Source organism: Kwoniella pini, chromosome 9 (assembly GCF_000512605.2).
Source record: "Kwoniella pini CBS 10737 chromosome 9, complete sequence".
Taxonomy (NCBI): domain Eukaryota; kingdom Fungi; phylum Basidiomycota; class Tremellomycetes; order Tremellales; family Cryptococcaceae; genus Kwoniella; species Kwoniella pini.
Window position 1 is genome coordinate 1398719 of NC_091724.1, and position 18278 is coordinate 1416996.

The window sequence follows — 18278 nt, forward strand, 5'->3', positions numbered from 1 at the left end:
TCGTGATCAGGATAATTCGGTGTTGACCGAGCCCAAATTGTGCATATATATATACTTTTCGATGGAAATTCATATATTTCAATGAATTGTTCTCACTGCATGTAGCGTGACCGAAGATCGTATCATTGAGGAGGGAATGACTATTGCACCATCTATCCCACTTCCAGGCCTGAGCAGAGTAGCGGTCTTAGGCGCAGGGGGAGCTTCCGGTTTAGCCGCCGTTGCCCAGTTATTGGACAAGGGGGCGAGACCCGATCAAATCGTAGGATACGAAGCAAGAAGCACGGCAGGAGGTGTCTGGAACTACGACGGTGATGCCGGAGAATGCCAAGCCATCTGGTCAGAGGATGGGACCTTGCTACTGAAGACGGAGAAAGAGATATATGATGCAGGAAGAAATGGGCCAACAGGTATGTCGGTCAAGGGTTCTGATCAAGGTACGCACGCTGACAGCAGAAACAGCTGTCTATGATGAGCTGAGGACCAATCTGCCAGCTGAGTGGTGAGTCTGCTAGTTCGTTAAGAGTGCCAGGGATTTATGAAAATCGTAGTATGACATTCAGAAATGCACCCCATCCCGATGGCACACCGATTTTTCCGACCCACCGCGGAATAGCCTCATACTTACAGAACTACGCAAAGGATAGAGAGTGAGTCACCTGTTGGTGACGTGTGACTGAAGTCCAGACTACTTCCTCTCATACAGTTCTCGACCCTGGTGAGGCAGGTCTTCCATACCTCTGGTAATAACGATAACTCAAAACGGTGGACCGTTGTAGCAGAAAGAGAGGATGAGAATGGACAGATAATTCACGATTCCCAATACTTCAGTCATATTGGTAGGTTCTGTCCCTTCTATCATCGACACGCTAGCGGTTTGGTGATTGATCAAGCTATTGTCCTGCCAGTCGTAACAAATGGTCATTTCAATGTCCCTTTCATCCCATCAGTACCCGGTTTGAACACGTGGCGAGGCAAGCTGCTTCATAGGTACGTGGGTACTCGCCATCGGTCTGAAGTCGGAGCTAATAATACCTGAAGCCGATGGTGGAGAGATGCGAAGAGCGTGAGAGGGAGAAATATCGTTGTAATCGGCTCGCATGCTTCGGGCACAGATATAGCCAGGGATATAGCATTGGATGATGAAGCCAGCCAAGGAAGCTTGAGGAAGATCTATCAATCAGCAAGGGAAAAGCAAAAAGCTAGACCTAATGAGGATCAAGAAGAGCAGACTCTATATCCGAATACGAAGTGGAAAGACCATGTCGAGATTGTTCCGGTGATTGAGAAAGTCGAAGGTGATAAGATATATCTAAAGGGAGGACGGATTCTAGAAGACGTCGACACATTGCTGTTTGCGACCGGATATCTATATTCGTGAGTCGGAACAGGGAGTCATGACTCACTCTGAAAGGTATCCTTTTTTCCCTCCAGATCAAGCTCCCTTTGATTCCCACCCCGTCATCAGAAAGTCAACACCCGAGGAAAGAGCTTTATCTGCGGGACCTGCCAATAGACCTATCAATCTAGACGTTACCGATACGTTCTACGCTCCTGACCCGACTTTGTCTTTTATAGGTCTCCGTGAGTTCTTCGCGTTTTATAAGTCGAGTTATAACTGATGATTTCTGTGGTTTACCGTAGATCGATTCGTGAGTCCCGAACAGCAATAATTGAACTGATATATGCCAGGTCAATCCTTTCCCACTTTTCGAACGCTCCGCTCGTCTTATCGCCCATTGCTACACAAGAGGAGAAATCCCTTCTTTACCTCCTTTGCGACGTGACTCTGATATACCAGGCGACCTGAATATTGGACATCCACAAGAATTCGAGAATCAGGATGACTGGTTGAGAGCGATCGGAGAAGTGAGTGCGAACGTGGATCTACCGACTGCTGATTTCATAGGGAGATGAGTGGAAAGTACCGCAACATCTGAGAGATCTGCGAGGTGATGCCATCAATATCAGAAAAAAGCACCTTGGGTACTAGTCAAAGTACAAGTCGGACTTACAAGATTTGTTCAACACCCCACAAAGCCTTCAGGTAAATCCCTATTCTCCAGCCAAGCGCGAACGGCAGTAGCGAATAGATTCGGCTCAAAAACGTGCCAAGGATGTTTCATAGACCTATTCTGAACAAGTATGCTACGATCCTCTACTTGACGGCCGCCATGCATCTTTGCGAGCAAGTTTTGAGCATGCACGATCTGTAAAACAGTCAGCAAAAGTTGAATCTGAACGAGGTCAGACTCACCCTGTCTCCCGAAAGAAAATGGGTTGCCACCACCACACATGTTCTAGCATGTATACCTTCTTGTCCTATAAGACTTTCTCCTGAGTTGCTATGACCAAAGATCGCCCCATCTATCTCCCTGACAAGCTTCATTGTACATATCCCTCTTGGCGGCTGACTTCCATCATCGATTACTTGATCTACTCTACTTGAGTTCGGCCAAAGACTTTCTAATTTGCTCAGACCGAAAAAGATGTATGGAGCAGCTGGTTTGATATACCGCGGAGGTTGAAAGCGATTGTAACCGCTGATAAAGATCGAATGTCCTTCTACAATCTCTGGGTGCATAGCAGCGGTAGCTATGACCGCATGGGCACCAAGAGAAACTCCGACTAAATGAGCTTTTCCGTTTTTTCCTCTATGTTTGATGAGGTGAAATATGAGGTCTGCTACCCGAGACAGCTCAAAGGGATCAATACCTTTGGAAGTATCGAGTCCATCGGAGTGAAGATCTGGTAGTAACAAGTGGTATTCATTCAGGATGTTAGAAGCTATGACTCCTTCATATTCATGGTGTGACGCGAACGCGCCGTGTACGAGGACAATACTTGTCGCGGCGTCATCATTGACTGAGCGATGTGGTAGGATGTAGGGGAAAATGGACAGTGACTCGGCGTGATGATATGTTCCAGCTAACGTCGGCATATCTAGGTGAGAATGTAGCATGAAGGATAAAGCAAGGGGAAGTTAGTGCATAGATCGTTTAATTATGTTAGCGGATTATCTACTGTACGATAAAGGGTATCGCCGGGGTCACTCTTGGTTCCTAGATATGACGTATAATTCCAAAATCATCATTGAATTATGCATATAGCTACAGAAGATGATATAAAGCTGAAAGGCAGAGCGGAATAAATCGTTCAAAGGCTAGATGCACAAAATCGCACTGCTCGCCTTAACATGCATGGTTCAGCCAAAGCAGAATTGCAGTGCCGTCAGTCCTGACCTAACAGTTATTGACATCGCACCCTCCCTGTATATGAACACCCACATCAATATGTTGGTCCTCGCGATGAAGCAGCAAGTAGGTAAAAGTACTTACACCGATAAATCTGTAGCTTGAGCTTTACCATCAAGTTTGTGACAAAATCCAGTAGCTTGGAACTCATAACAATCATTCTGACAGGGACAGTCTTTACCATCCCAAGACATAACGAGTGCGTAGTGTTGATTCCAGTCAAGGGGATTGTTAGGGATGTAAACGGATTTCATATTGGCTTGGTTGAAACATCCAGGATTGTCAAGATTGAATCCGATGGATCCATCTTCGTTGCAATCTTCGTCTGCGAAAATAATACACATCAGTATGTGATGACCGCAATGACCGAAGACATGAACATCATGGTAGTAAACTTACCAGTGAAGAAGTTAGCGTATTTGTCCGCCTTGACTTGCAAGCCAAGGGTAATAAAAGTGATTACGGCGATAGTGAACTTCATCTTGTGTGATTTAAGCTTGAGATTGAGCCACTTGAGTCAGATTGGTTTGAGATCTCTTCTCAATCGAAGTCTTTTTATATACATGTAGATCAGCGGTCAGGCCTTAGCCATCATACCGTCACCACGAGACCTAGTCATAAAACTGGACAGGCATGCGGTGTTCATCGTCATAGCACATACTTTGATGGAACAAGCGAATATCATGGTGTGCCTTAGATCATTATTATAGTCGAAAGGAGGATATGTCGCCCATCAATAACGGCGCATGGTTCAGGATGATTTACTGGAACATGATCAAAACATCCTATAACATGTATTAAGGGTGAATCAGTCCTAGTCGGAAGGCCGAAGGGTAGTGTCATCGCTTTCAAATCAAATGTCTCTTTAGCTAGCCTTCGTTGAGATTCAGATCAGATAATCATGCGTCACCTATCGACCGTGAGCAGGAGGCGAAGCTGACTTATGTCATCTGTTTCGATGTAATCCGCAGCGATCATATGGTCAGCTGCATGGATCTAATGAAAGTCCAACCCGTAGGTGTCATGCAGCCGTTCTCATAAATAACCTTCGCGACATTGGCCCAGCTAAGAGACCAGGCTAAAAGCAGACTTGGGGATGTTCGCCTCGCACGGCTGTGGCAATACATATGCATACAGCTAAGTCAATGATACAGACTCATTGTGACAGCAAAGAGTGAAACGACGCAGACGTATTGGAAGATCGATGTTGATCTGCCTCATCGTTGACTTAGTCAACAGTTGTTGTCATCACATTTACCCTACCCATGTCCATCAGTATCGACCGTTTCCATATGGTATTCCGATCTTACAAAGAACTCACAGAAATGAATCTGTAAGAGCTAGCTTTGCCATCCAGAGTGTGGCAAAAACCGGAAGCTCCAAAATTGTAATAGTCATTTTGACAAGAGCATTCTCCATTATCATATGTCATGACAAGACAATGCTGGTAGCTGAAGGGACTACCATTGTTTGGGAGATAGACGGAATGTCTTCCAGATTGAGCGAAACAGCCAGGGTTATTGATATCGAAGCCAATAGAACCGTCTTCATTACAATCTTCATCTACATTGTGACACAGATTCTTTGTCAGCGGTCGGGTATTCGATGATCGAAGAACAAGGGTCAGAATCTGAGTAATGACATTGACAAGGAAACATACCAGAGAAGAAGTTGGCAAAATTGTCAGCCATGGCTAAGCCGATAAGTTCAAGGGCTAAGGTGTAAGAAAAAAGGAATTTCATCTTTGACTAATAGCTCGTTCTGCTATTTCCACTGAGTTTCTCGAATGAGGTTGAGTAAGCTAGTGAAACGCAATCACTGTCCCGAGCTGTAATCACCATCTTTTATAGGCAGAAGATACGAATTATTCAAGCTCAATCCAACCGGAAACCAGATCATGCAGTGCGATTTCGGCTTTTCGGAGTGAAGGCTTCTAGTCTGTTCTTGGCAATCGATTGGTAGTCTTTTTTAGTTTAATTTGGCAACTGATTGAAATCATATTTCAGGTCATACAATATAATATTTGAGAGGAACGTGTCGACTTCGCTTAAAACTTTACATCAAAAGCGGGCTTTCCGGTCAGATGGGCGTGACGTATCGTCAACACGCGGAAAGCTATGCCTACAAGCAGGAAATGACGTCTTGCTTTTTCGAAGTCGCTGATAGCAGTCTGAATACTTGGGTTCATTCTCAACACACACGCAGATCCGCACGATCCAAATAGAGGACAGTTCATGCTATGTTGGCCGATCCATCAATCAATATATCCGTAATGCGGTGCATGTATTAGAGATTGGGGGAGAGCAAATACGTCATACCCCATCAAGCTTCAGAATATGAAAAGAGCAGATAGTGATCGAGCAGAAGCTATCTCCAGCTCCATGACACTTTCGAGCAGCAAAGCGGCAATCAAGGCCACCTTTTTCTCATGCCCCTCTGGAAGTCGGATCTTAGTGGGGGAGCTGGCTCACTCAACTCAATTCCATACGTTACATGTGATACAAGGGAGTTTACGGAATTTAGATGATCGGGGATCCAATAAGATTTAGTCAAAAGCCAAGCGATTTGCTTCCAAATTCTTTGATTTGGCAAAGAAAGAATAATCACTTGTTTCCTAACAATTGTTTGAAGCACATGAACCCTGTTTGGAAGAAATAAATCAGCTTTATCTGATGATACTAAGGGCTCGTAAATCGTGGGCGTACCGAGATGAATCGATAAGATTGGATCCCTTCTTCTAATACAGCGCAGAATCCGGTAGCGGTGAAGACGTAGCCTCGATTTTGACAATTGCATACCTGAGTGTCGTAGGTGATGACCAAGCAATATTGGTCAGCAAAACCGTCGTTGGGAATATATACTGAACGTCTTCCAGCTTGAGCGAAACATCCAGGGTTGGTCATGTCGAAACCAATTGAACCGTCTTCGTTACATTCAGTGTCTGTAAGTATCATTGCTTGTCAGCGGTAATATCAAGGCTTGATTGATCGTCGATGATGCAGAAGTGTAAGCTTACCGCTGAAGAAATTGGCATAATTGTCTGCAGCGACAAGTTGAACGAAAAGCGCTATGAAGACAAAAGTGAGATTGAAGCATCGCATTGTGGATGGTGTTATCGTTGAAATATTGTGTTTATTGCTTGAAGAAAACATATTGAGAATTGTGTAAGGCATACTTCTTATATAGCATGGAAGCTGATTTTCGTCTCAACGCTATCGGCGCGAAGACACCAAACCATCAATCACATAAATAGGGTCATGATGCTGGTTTGCCGAACCGCCTGATCACCTGAATAAGTGCAGAAATGTATTATAGTAAGACATGAATGATCGTGAGAATCTTTTAGCATGTGACAGGTCATCGTATGCACCTGTGCTGTTAATTCTTGCGATCGAAAGGAGCCTTGTGCGCGTATCTTTTAGGTTAGAATCCTTAGTCTAGGACATCACTGCTTGCAGTAGTATCATCGGACCTGATCCCAGGGAAACACTGAGTACAAGCGGGGGTGTGACAACTCATCAAGATACGTAGTGCCGATCTGGCCGACTAATCAAATAGCAGAACGGAGCTAAATTCCTGCTGTAAGTGGCTAAACTTGATAATTATGCACCTCTTTCCTCAACATGCTGCGACGTTTCATCACACGCTTAAGAGTTCAGACTTTCATCTCCGTCTGGTATTGAGACTATGAGACAGTTTCCCACAGAAAATCACTACCCATTAGCGTAGGAATAAGAACGTCGACATGGACGTCCGCAGTAAGATGACACATAAAAAGATTAGACTTTTGCTCAGCTCATTGCGAGGATCATTTTGAGCTTTATTTAGACTCATTTGTGCTGAATCGTATGATGATCCTGGGACATATGTAAAAAGTGACTTTCATTTGGTAGCTAGTGTTACATTCCTTCCCATCGATCATTCAATACAATCACAACTACGCGACAGCTACGATAAATTCCAAATCATAACCCGAAGTAGTTGGTCTGCTATTTTGGCGATAAGAATTGCTTAAGGGCAGTTGTCACTTCCACAGGATTGCTTGAGTGATGGTAATAAAGACATCAGCCTCTATTTTTTTCTCAAGGAATCGTATCAAGCAAAGAGCAACTTACGTGAATGAATCTGTAAGAACCGACAGTAGGATCCAATGTGTGGCAGAAACCAGTAGCGGTGAAGTCGTAAGCTTGAGATTGACAAGAGCAACTTCCATCAGGACCAGTAGATACAAGACAAAATTGATCACTGATCAAACCGGTATTCGGGATGTAAACTGATTTTCTGCCTGCTTGAACGAAGCATCCATCATTGTGCATGTCAAACCCAATCGATCCATTCTCGTTACAGTCTTCGTCTGCAGTATAATGCGGTATGAGCAATGCATCCTACACGACATAGAAGGCGAGCAAGGAGGGGGCCCATCAACTTATAGGAAGCTCTTGTCATGAACACTTACCATCAAAGAAGTTGGCGTAAGAGTCAGCTTGAACGTAAGTGGCCAAACCGAGAATGGCGAAGAAAGCAGTGGTGGTGAATTTCATGATGAATTGTATTGTCTGGTATTCTGTTCGATCAGGTTGCAGAATTGGAATAGTTGGTGGATGAAACGATAGACAGAGTTTGGGAACCGAGAGATTATCTTATATGCTCTGTAAGGATGTGTCAATTCTGCTATGTTCAATCGTGGATCGCATGTTGAGCCCGAGACACCGATACACTATGACGAATTGATCGGTCATACTATACGCTAAGGTAAAGATTACTGTAATGAATTTTCAGCATCAGAAGTATCGTGTCACTTGTTTCATTTAACAGCATGCTTTAGCATCGTGTCTTCTTTGCTTGAAAGGTAGATTTGATTGCTTTAATCTGCGGGTTGTTGTGATTTCGGAATTCATTCTTTTAAGCGATGATAATTTAGGGCATATGATGCTGTGGCCCTGATCTAAGTTTAGATTATCTTTAGTGATCAAGATTAGATCCGAAATCAGATGAAGTAGACTAATCATTTCACCGCAATCAGATTCACGCAAATCTGACCTTGATTGATGTCATGACCAAGATGTCTCAGTCAAAATCATTTGTACAGGTTCTCTCATCAATAAGCGACTTGGTCTCCTCGGCCATCCGGGGCTAGTATTGCTACACTTAGCACCGCACGATCAAACGCTCCAAATGCGTTTGATGCAGGACCCTCTTTCCTTCTAGCCAGAGTTTCTTGACGCACTCGTGTCGGATGGCCGAAATGAGCCGAGATCTGGTGAAGGCACAAAGGTATAGTGTCGCAGTGATGTTTCAGTACTCAACGTAGTCTATATCGATGATCCTGATGTCGATAAATTCCTTACAGAGAAGACACCAAGACCATCAAAATTGTCCATACAAATACAATAGCATGTATGTACTTACAACGAGATACGAATGCAATGGGGGATCACGAGGAATGATCGAAATAAAAAATACCTTTCCAATTTATGCACACTAAGGCAAATGCTTAGTCTCTTAAAGGTTCCAAGAAGCTGCAGATGACTAAACCAATCTGTCCATTCTCACTTCTCGCCACTAACACTCCGTCGTTATCAACTCCAACTTCGGGATAAGGGAATGAGGGTAGTTCGTCTATTCGACCGACTTCGTGGAATACACTTCCAATGAGATTGTATATCAGCTGAGTCATATTTGAGGAAGAGGTAGTATGCAGGTCAATATGCACTTACTCAACAAGGTCTCCGGATATCATGGCCAAGAACTTCAATCCTCTGTATCTTCTGTCGCCTAAATCCGCTGGATCACTGATTTATAGCAGATCATCAGTTAGCTGCTTCAGTACCTGTTAAAGGGTTGGGATGAAAGAGGGCAGACGGTATGAGGATACACTTACAAGTCGGCTACACATGCACACTGATAAATCACTTGTTCATTCCTCCATCCCTCGGCAGCATCAATCTCATCCGTTCTTTGTCTTTGTGTCTGGATGATGGAAGGTGATCGTGGTAAAGTAGCGAAAGGATGTCTGGTGTTTTTACTGTCTTCAGGTCTGCTTAAAGCAAGATTTGATACATCTCCTAATCCTAATCCAACTCCATCACCTGATCCGTTTGCTCTAGTAACGGAAGATAATTCTACGTTCGTATTAGTAGAAGCTAATGAGACTTGAGAAGAATTTAAATCGACCGTAAATAAGTTATTGCTTGATGGTGAAGTTGTGTAAACGGGATATGAAGTCGCTCTTTTCGAATTACTTCTTATCAATTCTATATTAGGTTTAGTAGGTGATAGACCTAATCCTTCGAAAATCGGTTGAGAAGGATCAGCTGAAATTCTAGGTAATCCCCATGATAATCTACTTGAAGCTTCCGAGATGATTGACGCTGAAGACGGTTTCAATCCTCCTCCAGATGAGTTACGGGTATGCATAGCTGGTCGAATTGGCGATTCACCAGCTTTAGGAACATTGTGCTTTGAATTTGATCGTCGAATCAAGTTGAACATCGATGAATTGGAGTCTTTCGGTGACGTTACAGTGATACTGGATGGGGTGGTTTGACTTCTCAAGGAGGATGATCTGAATCTACCTGATTTCGCAGGAGCTGGACTAGAAGGCCTCGAACCATTCAGCGAGGTTGGTGAATTCACAGAGGCTGAATGTCGAAGCCCAGGTGAAAGCATGGGACTGCCTGATCTAGAAAGGGGCCGACCACCTGATTTAGCATTGAACGTTGCTATCCTGGTAGCTGCTATTCGTGCTATATTATCAGCCATCATGAGTATCAGCAGCGCACAAAATTGCGTTATTGAGGAATTTGAGATTATTTACCTGGTCTAGTACAATGGAAGTGATCCATCGCTTCGGCGTATGGCGCCCAACTTTCGTGCCAAGCCTTGACAATTCCTCTTGAAGTCGAGGTATTTATTGGGGACTGTTGAACATTTGGACTTAAGGGTAAAACCATCCAAGCTTCTTCGTACGCCGCTAAGCGGTCTTTGATACCAATATGATATTTAGCTTGGGCTCTTGCAAATCCAACCAAAGCGATATCGAAGATTCTTAAGCATCCCTCGAGGAATGCGGGAAGTTCATCCACCAATTGGCTATGTAAAGCGACAAATTCCGCAGCAGATTGAATGACGCTTCTCTCGATATTCTTCTTGGATGCTTTCAAGGCGTGGAACTTAGTATAATCCATATACTTTGCATCTCGCTTATGAATCACTTTGCGTGGATTTGAAGTGGATTCAAGTAGTTTGGCGAAGATGGGCATGATTTGTTGACGGACTTCATCGTTCTGTTACGTTCCGTCAGTTTGACGCTGGATACTGCTGAATGCAATGATTTTCACTTTGAACACTTACCAAATCCTTCCATACCTCCGTAATTGTGCCATCGATGACCTTCCTGAATTCTAACATCCTTCTATCGGTCGCATCAGATGGTTCGAGCTGTACAACCCGTAGCCATGTCCTCATTACTCCATCTTCAGTTACTAGTACTTCTTTGGCAGCAGCAGTCCAAAGGATGACCTCTTTTCCTACTCTTCTTACGCACTGATCAATCTCTTCCACTTTGACAACTAGATCTTTGAAGCTGCTGAGTGAATGTTCAGGTATCACAGCAGGTAGGTTGAGTTCGGTACTCGATGCGCTTTTCGATAACGCTAGTGAGGTAGTTGAAGAGGCAGCTTTATCTTTTCTGAACCTTTTCAAGCCCAACAATTTTGAAGCAGGTGCTTTGTTCTCCTTTGGCGAGGTGTTAGTAGCAGGAGCTTTCTTGGAATTGATAGCGTTGGAAACCACATCTTTTCTTCGCTTCGCTTCGTCAATCTCCATAGCTATGGCTTTTGACATTTGAGCTGCAGTTCTGATAGAGAAATAATCTGGATGAACAGGTGTAGTGCAGTTTAGTAGATCCTCAAAGAGTAAAGGATACTTGGTGATTCTTTGAACAGGCTTGATAAGCATTGAATCCAAATTCCAAGCGTGGGTTCGACCTTTAATGGATAGCCAGCATTCTTTGAGGTGAGCATTGTGGGCAACGTCAGTTTGGAGTTCCATCAATCGTAAAGATGCTGGAGATTGTCGAGCGCAGTAAAAGTTGTATAATGGGCGGATACGGGGAATCTAGATGAGTCAGCACAGCCCCTTGATTGGTTGAACTCACCATAGCTACAAAAGCTTGTCCTAATTTGTCAGTACCAGCTTCTCCTTCTCGGCCTATTGCTCCCATGCTATGATCTTCCTCTCCCATAGCTTGCTCGAAGGCAGAGGCTAGATCCTCAGCCGCACTGGCAAGTTGATCCAGATTTAGGAAGACAGTCTTGAGATCGGCAGGAGAAAGAGGTTTACCTATTGGAGGCGCCATAGCCACTATACTGCTTGATGATCGCTTATGATGCTTGAGAGACGGTTGGGGAGTGACATTGGATGAAGAGCTGGAACTTCCTTCTGCCGATCCAGGCATATGCCCAAGGTTGTACCCATCAGACGGACTTTTGGGTAAAGGGGTGGATGTGCTTGTATTTGAGAACATCCAGTTGGTTGAGTCGTATCCACTCGATCTTTTCGTTTCGGCTGTTTGGTACGTATAAATCGAGCTTCGACGAGAGACTTCGCTTGGACTTATTGATGAATCGCCGTTCGTCGAATATTGGGAGGCGGGTCGAAGAAACCTAAACATGTACGCATCTCTGATGAGGGCCAGATCTTTCGCATATGCTCTTTCACTTGAAGCAATTTCTCTGATGAGATGTGTACGCTTAGACATGACTATTGATGGAGAAGTAGGTAACAGGGGTCGAAGGGGTGTTTCTGCTGGTCGTAAAACTGTAAATTGACCGGGAGAAGCAAGTAGAGCGGGTGAAGGCGTACCAGATAACGGGGAATCGGGTGTGAAGGTATGGTGAGCCACTTTCCCTTCTCTTAGAATGGGTAATGAGGGTGATTTGGCAGGTTCTCTATGATCCACAATCACGGGCGAGGCGGGGTCAAATGGCTCATGAGAACCGTATGTCGCAGCCATCGATGGAATTTCGGTGGGGACAAAGGGTAGATCTTTGTCGCTCACCATACTCATGCGAGGAAAAGATGAAGACCGCTAGAGATTGTTAGCCGAAGCTAATGAATATAAGACACAATCTGACTCACTCGATGACCTTCTCTGCCTAAATCAAAGCTCGATCTTTGACTTGAGGGAGGCATCTCTTTCTGCTTGCCCCACTCAACCGATCCCAGCCTACTCTGCCTTCTCATAGCCGTGCCATCTGCACTTGATCTAGCAGCGGTTTCACTCCATGCCCAACTATTGCCTGTGGTAGGTGCTGAGTCCTGGGAGTACATGGAAGGTACGGTGAAGTTGGTGAAGCGGAATTCGTTGGGAGTTGCTACTATTTGGGATGACGAGCTATTTGTTTGCTCTATAGGCGGGGTACGTTCAGCTGATTTAGGAATGTCGGGAGGGCCCATCAAGCCCTTGGGCTTTTCTGGATCTGATTCAGTCAACTTCCCTAATCTCGTTCGCAGAGATGTCGGCGTTCCAACTTGCGCCATGTTGGATTCGCCAGAATCAGAGCGAGACGTAGATTGACGCACGGATGAGATACTGGTATTAGGTTCGGAATTTTCCCGACTAAGACTTCGTAATGGCGATTTTGCAGGAACAGGCGGAGTAGGTTGCGCGTTACTGGCAATGGAAGAGAAAGAAGATAAGCGGGAGTTGAGTAAGGAAGGAGGAGTCTGTATAGTGAGATTTGGGGATTTGCGAGGCGACGCCGACAATCTTCTAGCTGCCAAACGGGATGGCGACCCTTTCGGAGACGGTGATGTAGATTGAGAAATACGCGGTGGTGAACGAGAGCCTGGTAATGCTCTACTGTGACCTATGGGTCCTATAGCTGCCGATGTAGGTCTTTTGATCGGTTCCCGGATCGTGGGAGCCACCTCACTCAATCTACTAACAGACGACTGAGAGCTACCACGCCGATTGGACGGTCGTCGATCCAGCGATGTTCTACCTGACTCTATTGTCGGTTCTAGCATCACATGCCTTGAAGCCATACGAGGTGAGATGGTCGGAGGGTAGTCTCTGGTGGGACTGGATAATCTACGAGAGCTTGTTCGAGGCGATATAGGAAGTCGTGGACCAGCAGATTTTGGGGTCTTAGGAGAATCGGGATTGGACGAAGTTCGCTTGGGAATGGTGACAGTCATATGTTGTGGTGACTTTGGAGAACCCATCATTGACGATGATGTGGAGTTAATTCTTGGACTTGCGCCTTGACTAGACCTCGAGCTTCGATTGGGTCCTCCTCTGATCATATGCGTTGATCCTGCCTCTAAAGCTATGGGTGTAGGTTGAGTTTCCCTCTCTCCAAACTCGCCGAGGTAAGTCTTAGAGCCAGCAAGAGAGGTTGTATTTGAAACCGGGTGGAAAAATGCGCTGGTGTTCGAAATTGAAGCCTGTGAGGATGTCGAATTCAAGCTTTGATGTGATGGTCTACGTGTTTCAGCCGATGACCTGGGTTTGGTTAAATCTGCTTTGGGCGATTTTCGCCGCAATGGTGGAGAGCGTTGTTTTGGGGAAGGACTAAGTTGAGATACAGTCACAGCAGCGTTCGTCCTCTTAGGACTGATGACACGTGAAGGTCCAGCTATGGAGGAAGGGGGCGTGGATCCTCGAGATGATGAGGTATAAAAACTATCTGAGGTTGAGCGGGGTAAGGAAGTTGACGTGAAGGGGAACGGTTTTGAGTTCGTATGAGGAGATGAAGCTGTCTTCGATAGTACACGCGAAGATGAGCCGGCAGCGCGTGGTGTCGATAGTCGTGGTATTGAGCTGACTGATGAAGATGGAGATAGTGTGGGTCTCGTTGTTCTCATCTTGGATTCTGTAGCTCTTCTAAATTCTAAGGCCTTATTTCCTCCAGGTGCCCCTATTCCCAGTCCACCATCTCTACTGTCACTTTCCCTCCTGATTCCGATCATGCTCGAGCTTCTCGATGACCCAGCTTCACTTCCAGTTATTGCAGTCGAGGTTACGCTATTGACTTCTTTTCTAGGTGATACAGGGGATGATTTTATTGAAGAACCTATACGAGAAGGTATACCAGATCGCTTATTTATCGGTGATTTCTTTTCCATGGGAGAGTTTGGTTCTAATCGGGATTTTGACTCGAATTGTTGAATAGCTTCTGACACCGAGGAAGACCTTCTATAAGTTGATATCGGAGGGGTAGAACGGGGTGACCTTGACGGTCCAGGTGGAGTTGTCATGATGTTGATGGATCTTCTGTCGGTTACCGGTGCCATCTACCATAATATCCATGCTAAGGGCATTGTTCCATATATTGCACGCAAAGTCGTTGCTGGTTCTATGTATAGGCCACTTCAGACGATCTGTCCTTCCTCCTCCTTACTACAAGTGGATTGACCTAACCCTTAGCTGTTCTGTGTGCATTCACAGCAGTGGGCAGATATTGTCACTATCGTCTGATCGATACTGTGAGTCAAGATTGTAAATCAGTTCAAAGGAACAAGGAAGATATGGATTATATAGTGTATAGTTACCAAAGGAAAGGGGCAAAGGTTGATGTTGACAATCTACTCACACTATGTCGAGTTAAAGACCCTCTTTCCGTACCTCGTACAATTCTTCACTCGCACTTGTGGATTTAAAATATAATGTGACCAGCTCAGGTTTTCGACTGCTTGCTCTTCCACGTATCATGCCGAAGAAGAAGAGCGAGAAGAACAATGATAATAACAATGAAAGATGTCATTCCGGAAGGGGGAAAGACAACAACATGCAGATAGGTTAATTATATTACGTAAAGTGTCTTGGCCCCTTCCCCTCCACCAAAACACCTTTTAAACAATCTCAAATACAGAGAGACTACTTAGTATTTCCTTCAACCTTAGTCACTACTTTTTGCAATTAAACATTTACAACAACAATAACACAGGACAGACATATCACTAACAACCCCTCAGATCATGGTTAACGAATCTCAAGGAACTTCCCGTCCAAACACAGGGTTTGTGGGCTCCTCATCGACCACAAGAAGTAGGCGGCATGCGGTAAATTCTCCGTTGATTAATTTTCGCGGAAGAACTAGTGCTTACTATGTCGACTAGATACCAGAAGAAGATGCTACCAAGCTGCAATTTGGAGGTGAGATCATGTATATTTGATTTGACTGGCCTATAGCTTACCTCATCGCGTCATTTCGCTCCTTAGAATTTGCTGAAGGTGAAGCTTTGACTCTGACGGAAGTAGCAACTCTTCTTGTCGCAGCCAGAGCGGCACCTAATGTACCACCAGCTCCTGATAACAAGTACGTGATGCTATCAGGTAAATAATTCATCTTCCAGATACTGACACCTGGTCCTATGTAGAGTTTACAAGTCGACCGCAGAGTATGTCAACGAGTTTCAAAATGCCAGTATGGAAGTTTCGGAAAGTATGAGAACGTGAGTGGAAAGCAAGAATCTCCGAACCAGGGCGTGTTCATCTGTTGAGTGCAGTGAATCATGACTGATAATCTGACGCTTAGTGCTCTATTGGCGCGACCTGGCTTCCTGAATAAGTTTGAGATCGCCCAGATAATGTATCTGAGACCAGAAAGAGTTGAAGTAGCAGTAGCTTTGATACCTAGGTAAGCCGATCAAATTTACAGTCTTCGTCACTTCCCTTGCGAGGCTCGACATGTCCTGTCTCTCCGGTAACCTTTCACTGACTTGCTTGTTACCTTAGTCTGGAGAGGTATAGTCAAGGTGATGAAACGGAATCTCAATTACAACAATTATTAGACGATGTGAGGGGAATGGCAAGGTATGGAATAAGACCATAGATGTCAGCAAGAATGAAAAGATCTGTTGTATACATATGTCATACATGTAACAAGTTCATATCAAAATAGTGGGGAAATTTATAAGTGGTATCAATGTGCGGGATATAACAATACAACATATATTATCTAAATCTGTCTACCCCTAACTATCTAAAATCTAGGTAACCCAATCACTCCACCTTTCTTACTCCACTCAGCTAATTCTTTCGTAACTCTCACTTGACATCCTAATCTACTCTCACCATCTCTATATCCCAAGGCGTACCCCAACATGTCAAATTCTTCTTCTGAGGCTTCGCCTATAGGCGGTATTGATGGCTTTGAAGGAATATATAAATGACATGTTGCGCATTCTGTGGAGTCGACGTCAAAACGATCAATTCATGACTAACTCTTTCTTTACATTTTTGGATACAAAGAAGACGACTCAACTTACCAAGATTGCCTCCACATACCCCTTCGAGAGAAGGTAAATCATTCTCTTTTCCAACTTCAAGTAAGTTACTTCCCAATCTAGCATTCACCACTCTCAACTCCCCCTCATAAGTCTTGAACCGAAGTTCCACTGTTTCCTGATCGGGGACTACATCCGACTTATTCGTTGTTGGATCTTTGCTTCTGGAAGCATCAAATGTTGACCAGATCTCAGCTTGTTGATCTTCTGTTAAACCATATCTACCCCTCCAATGATTCCACATTTTCGAATCGTTTTTCGGGTGAAGAAGATGGGATATTAGAGAAGGTGCATGTTCAACTGTCAAGTTGGACATCATATCCAGCGAAGGGAGTAATATTGCATTTGCAGCGTACCTAATGATCAAGGTGACAAGTATCAGTCGGCTTGATTGTTATTTTGATTGAGTTGTATCATTTTGTATAAACTATGTGCATTAAGGACTCACTTATGACCACCAACATGAGCAATCTCATTGATCTTGACTTTATCTCCTACCCCTCTTCTTTCCACTTCTTCTTTGAGAGCTTGTACTAAAGGTCCACCTCGATCCGAACATCTACAATCTCTCGATCCATGCGTACAGACCAATATTTCCTTGATATCTTGTTTGCTACCTACATTCAAACTGATGGGTGTATATTCCAAGTCCAGCAAAAGCTCATCAGATGATATACTATTCATACTATATTGATCATATGTTTTGATCCGACCATCCGGCCAGAATATTCTGGCTTTGCAAGATTCTTCTTTCTGAAAAGTGGTTTCGGTACCTGTTCCATCATAAATAGCATTCACAGCTATACCTTTTGATTTGAGATGTGCAGAAGATGCAGCTAATAATGAAGAATTCATTTCAAGATGTGAAGGCCAGTGTTTAGGTGGTATAGGTAAAGACAAAAGCATGAGTGCTTTCCGATAAGCGAGAGATCGAGGAAGTGGTAACCATTCTATTGGATCTATTCCTGATTGAGAATGGTTATATCGAATACTATGGATTTTTACTGATAAGCCTCGATGCCGTAGCAGTCGAGCTGGTATTGTGAGTGTCATGAGCAGTCGTCTCCTAAGAAGAACATTGGGAGTTTTGCTCCAAGCATTGGAGAATCATGATATATATTATGATGAGAAACTATTTTTTTTGAATTCGGTCATCGGTTAAAATAGATCGACGGATTCAGGCGGTTCCGTGTTATCAACCTATAAAAATGTCTCCTTTTCACCATCGCTTCGGATCCTACTACAACATGTCCATGACGCATCGTCATTAAACGTAGGTCTCACATATCTTCACATACTGTGGCAGACAATCATCAGAACACTGAGCTCTGCGACTCGATGATCACGATCAGCTCTCATGCATCAACAAGTCATTTGGGCTTTTTACTCCCATTGGATCAATGCTGTGGATACTTGGATCCCAATCGTCTCAACGTATGCAGACGATCAACAAATAAGATGAAGATTAACACCGTAAGAACTTCGCTTGATCAGATATTTGGCATGCATACATACATCTTATATCGGATAAATGACCACTGAGAGGATATGCCACAATGGGTGAAATAGTCTATGGTGCATTATCAAGGTTTGATATAACGCCGTAACGCCGTCATCCTTAGTATTGTGGTTTTTTATGATTTATTCATTGTTCGTGGATATTATCATCTAACTTTCAACATTATATATCATTTATTATTATCGCTATCAGACATCATCAAAAGGGCT

The 18278-nt window shown here is 44.1% G+C and overlaps 9 protein-coding genes across 9 annotated transcripts; 2 read left to right on the forward strand and 7 right to left on the reverse strand.

Moving 5' to 3' along the window:
• Positions 1–136: 136 nt before the first annotated feature.
• Positions 137–1917, forward strand: I206_106777 (uncharacterized protein; the record flags this gene model as incomplete). The annotated part of the gene is made up of 8 exons (XM_070203398.1): positions 137–410; positions 463–502; positions 552–650; positions 832–839; positions 909–990; positions 1042–1377; positions 1469–1584; positions 1802–1917. 8 exons carry the CDS (start codon positions 137–139, stop codon positions 1915–1917), a joined length of 1071 nt encoding a protein of 356 aa, XP_070059499.1.
• A 107-nt stretch (positions 1918–2024) lies between these two features.
• On the reverse strand, positions 2025–2941 carry I206_106778 (uncharacterized protein; the record flags this gene model as incomplete). Its single annotated transcript, XM_019159028.1, has 2 exons — positions 2025–2210; positions 2258–2941. 2 exons carry the CDS (start codon positions 2939–2941, stop codon positions 2025–2027), a joined length of 870 nt encoding a protein of 289 aa, XP_019007700.1.
• A 301-nt stretch (positions 2942–3242) lies between these two features.
• Positions 3243–3735, reverse strand: I206_106779 (uncharacterized protein; the record flags this gene model as incomplete). The annotated part of the gene is made up of 4 exons (XM_070203399.1): positions 3243–3269; positions 3339–3360; positions 3447–3579; positions 3654–3735. The coding sequence occupies 4 exons, from the start codon at positions 3733–3735 to the stop codon at positions 3243–3245; spliced, it is 264 nt and encodes an 87-aa protein (XP_070059500.1).
• Positions 3736–4486: 751 nt separating this feature from the next.
• I206_106780 (uncharacterized protein) lies at positions 4487–4996 on the reverse strand (the record flags this gene model as incomplete). Its single annotated transcript, XM_070203400.1, has 3 exons — positions 4487–4513; positions 4576–4817; positions 4915–4996. 3 exons carry the CDS (start codon positions 4994–4996, stop codon positions 4487–4489), a joined length of 351 nt encoding a protein of 116 aa, XP_070059501.1.
• An 872-nt stretch (positions 4997–5868) lies between these two features.
• Positions 5869–6355, reverse strand: I206_106781 (uncharacterized protein; the record flags this gene model as incomplete). The annotated part of the gene is made up of 3 exons (XM_019159026.1): positions 5869–5895; positions 5960–6195; positions 6271–6355. 3 exons carry the CDS (start codon positions 6353–6355, stop codon positions 5869–5871), a joined length of 348 nt encoding a protein of 115 aa, XP_019007698.1.
• A 910-nt stretch (positions 6356–7265) lies between these two features.
• I206_106782 (uncharacterized protein) lies at positions 7266–7795 on the reverse strand (the record flags this gene model as incomplete). Its single annotated transcript, XM_019159025.1, has 3 exons — positions 7266–7295; positions 7370–7608; positions 7711–7795. 3 exons carry the CDS (start codon positions 7793–7795, stop codon positions 7266–7268), a joined length of 354 nt encoding a protein of 117 aa, XP_019007697.1.
• Positions 7796–8748: 953 nt separating this feature from the next.
• Positions 8749–14519, reverse strand: I206_106783 (uncharacterized protein; the record flags this gene model as incomplete). Its single annotated transcript, XM_070203401.1, has 7 exons — positions 8749–8899; positions 8972–9046; positions 9136–10000; positions 10072–10540; positions 10608–11372; positions 11422–12345; positions 12396–14519. 7 exons carry the CDS (start codon positions 14517–14519, stop codon positions 8749–8751), a joined length of 5373 nt encoding a protein of 1790 aa, XP_070059502.1.
• Positions 14520–15239: 720 nt separating this feature from the next.
• On the forward strand, positions 15240–16096 carry I206_106784 (uncharacterized protein; the record flags this gene model as incomplete). Its single annotated transcript, XM_019159023.1, has 6 exons — positions 15240–15323; positions 15381–15417; positions 15484–15580; positions 15642–15716; positions 15800–15901; positions 16000–16096. The coding sequence occupies 6 exons, from the start codon at positions 15240–15242 to the stop codon at positions 16094–16096; spliced, it is 492 nt and encodes a 163-aa protein (XP_019007695.1).
• Positions 16097–16246: 150 nt separating this feature from the next.
• On the reverse strand, positions 16247–17603 carry I206_106785 (uncharacterized protein; the record flags this gene model as incomplete). The annotated part of the gene is made up of 3 exons (XM_019159022.1): positions 16247–16449; positions 16533–16906; positions 16999–17603. The coding sequence occupies 3 exons, from the start codon at positions 17601–17603 to the stop codon at positions 16247–16249; spliced, it is 1182 nt and encodes a 393-aa protein (XP_019007694.1).
• Positions 17604–18278: the final 675 nt, after the last annotated feature.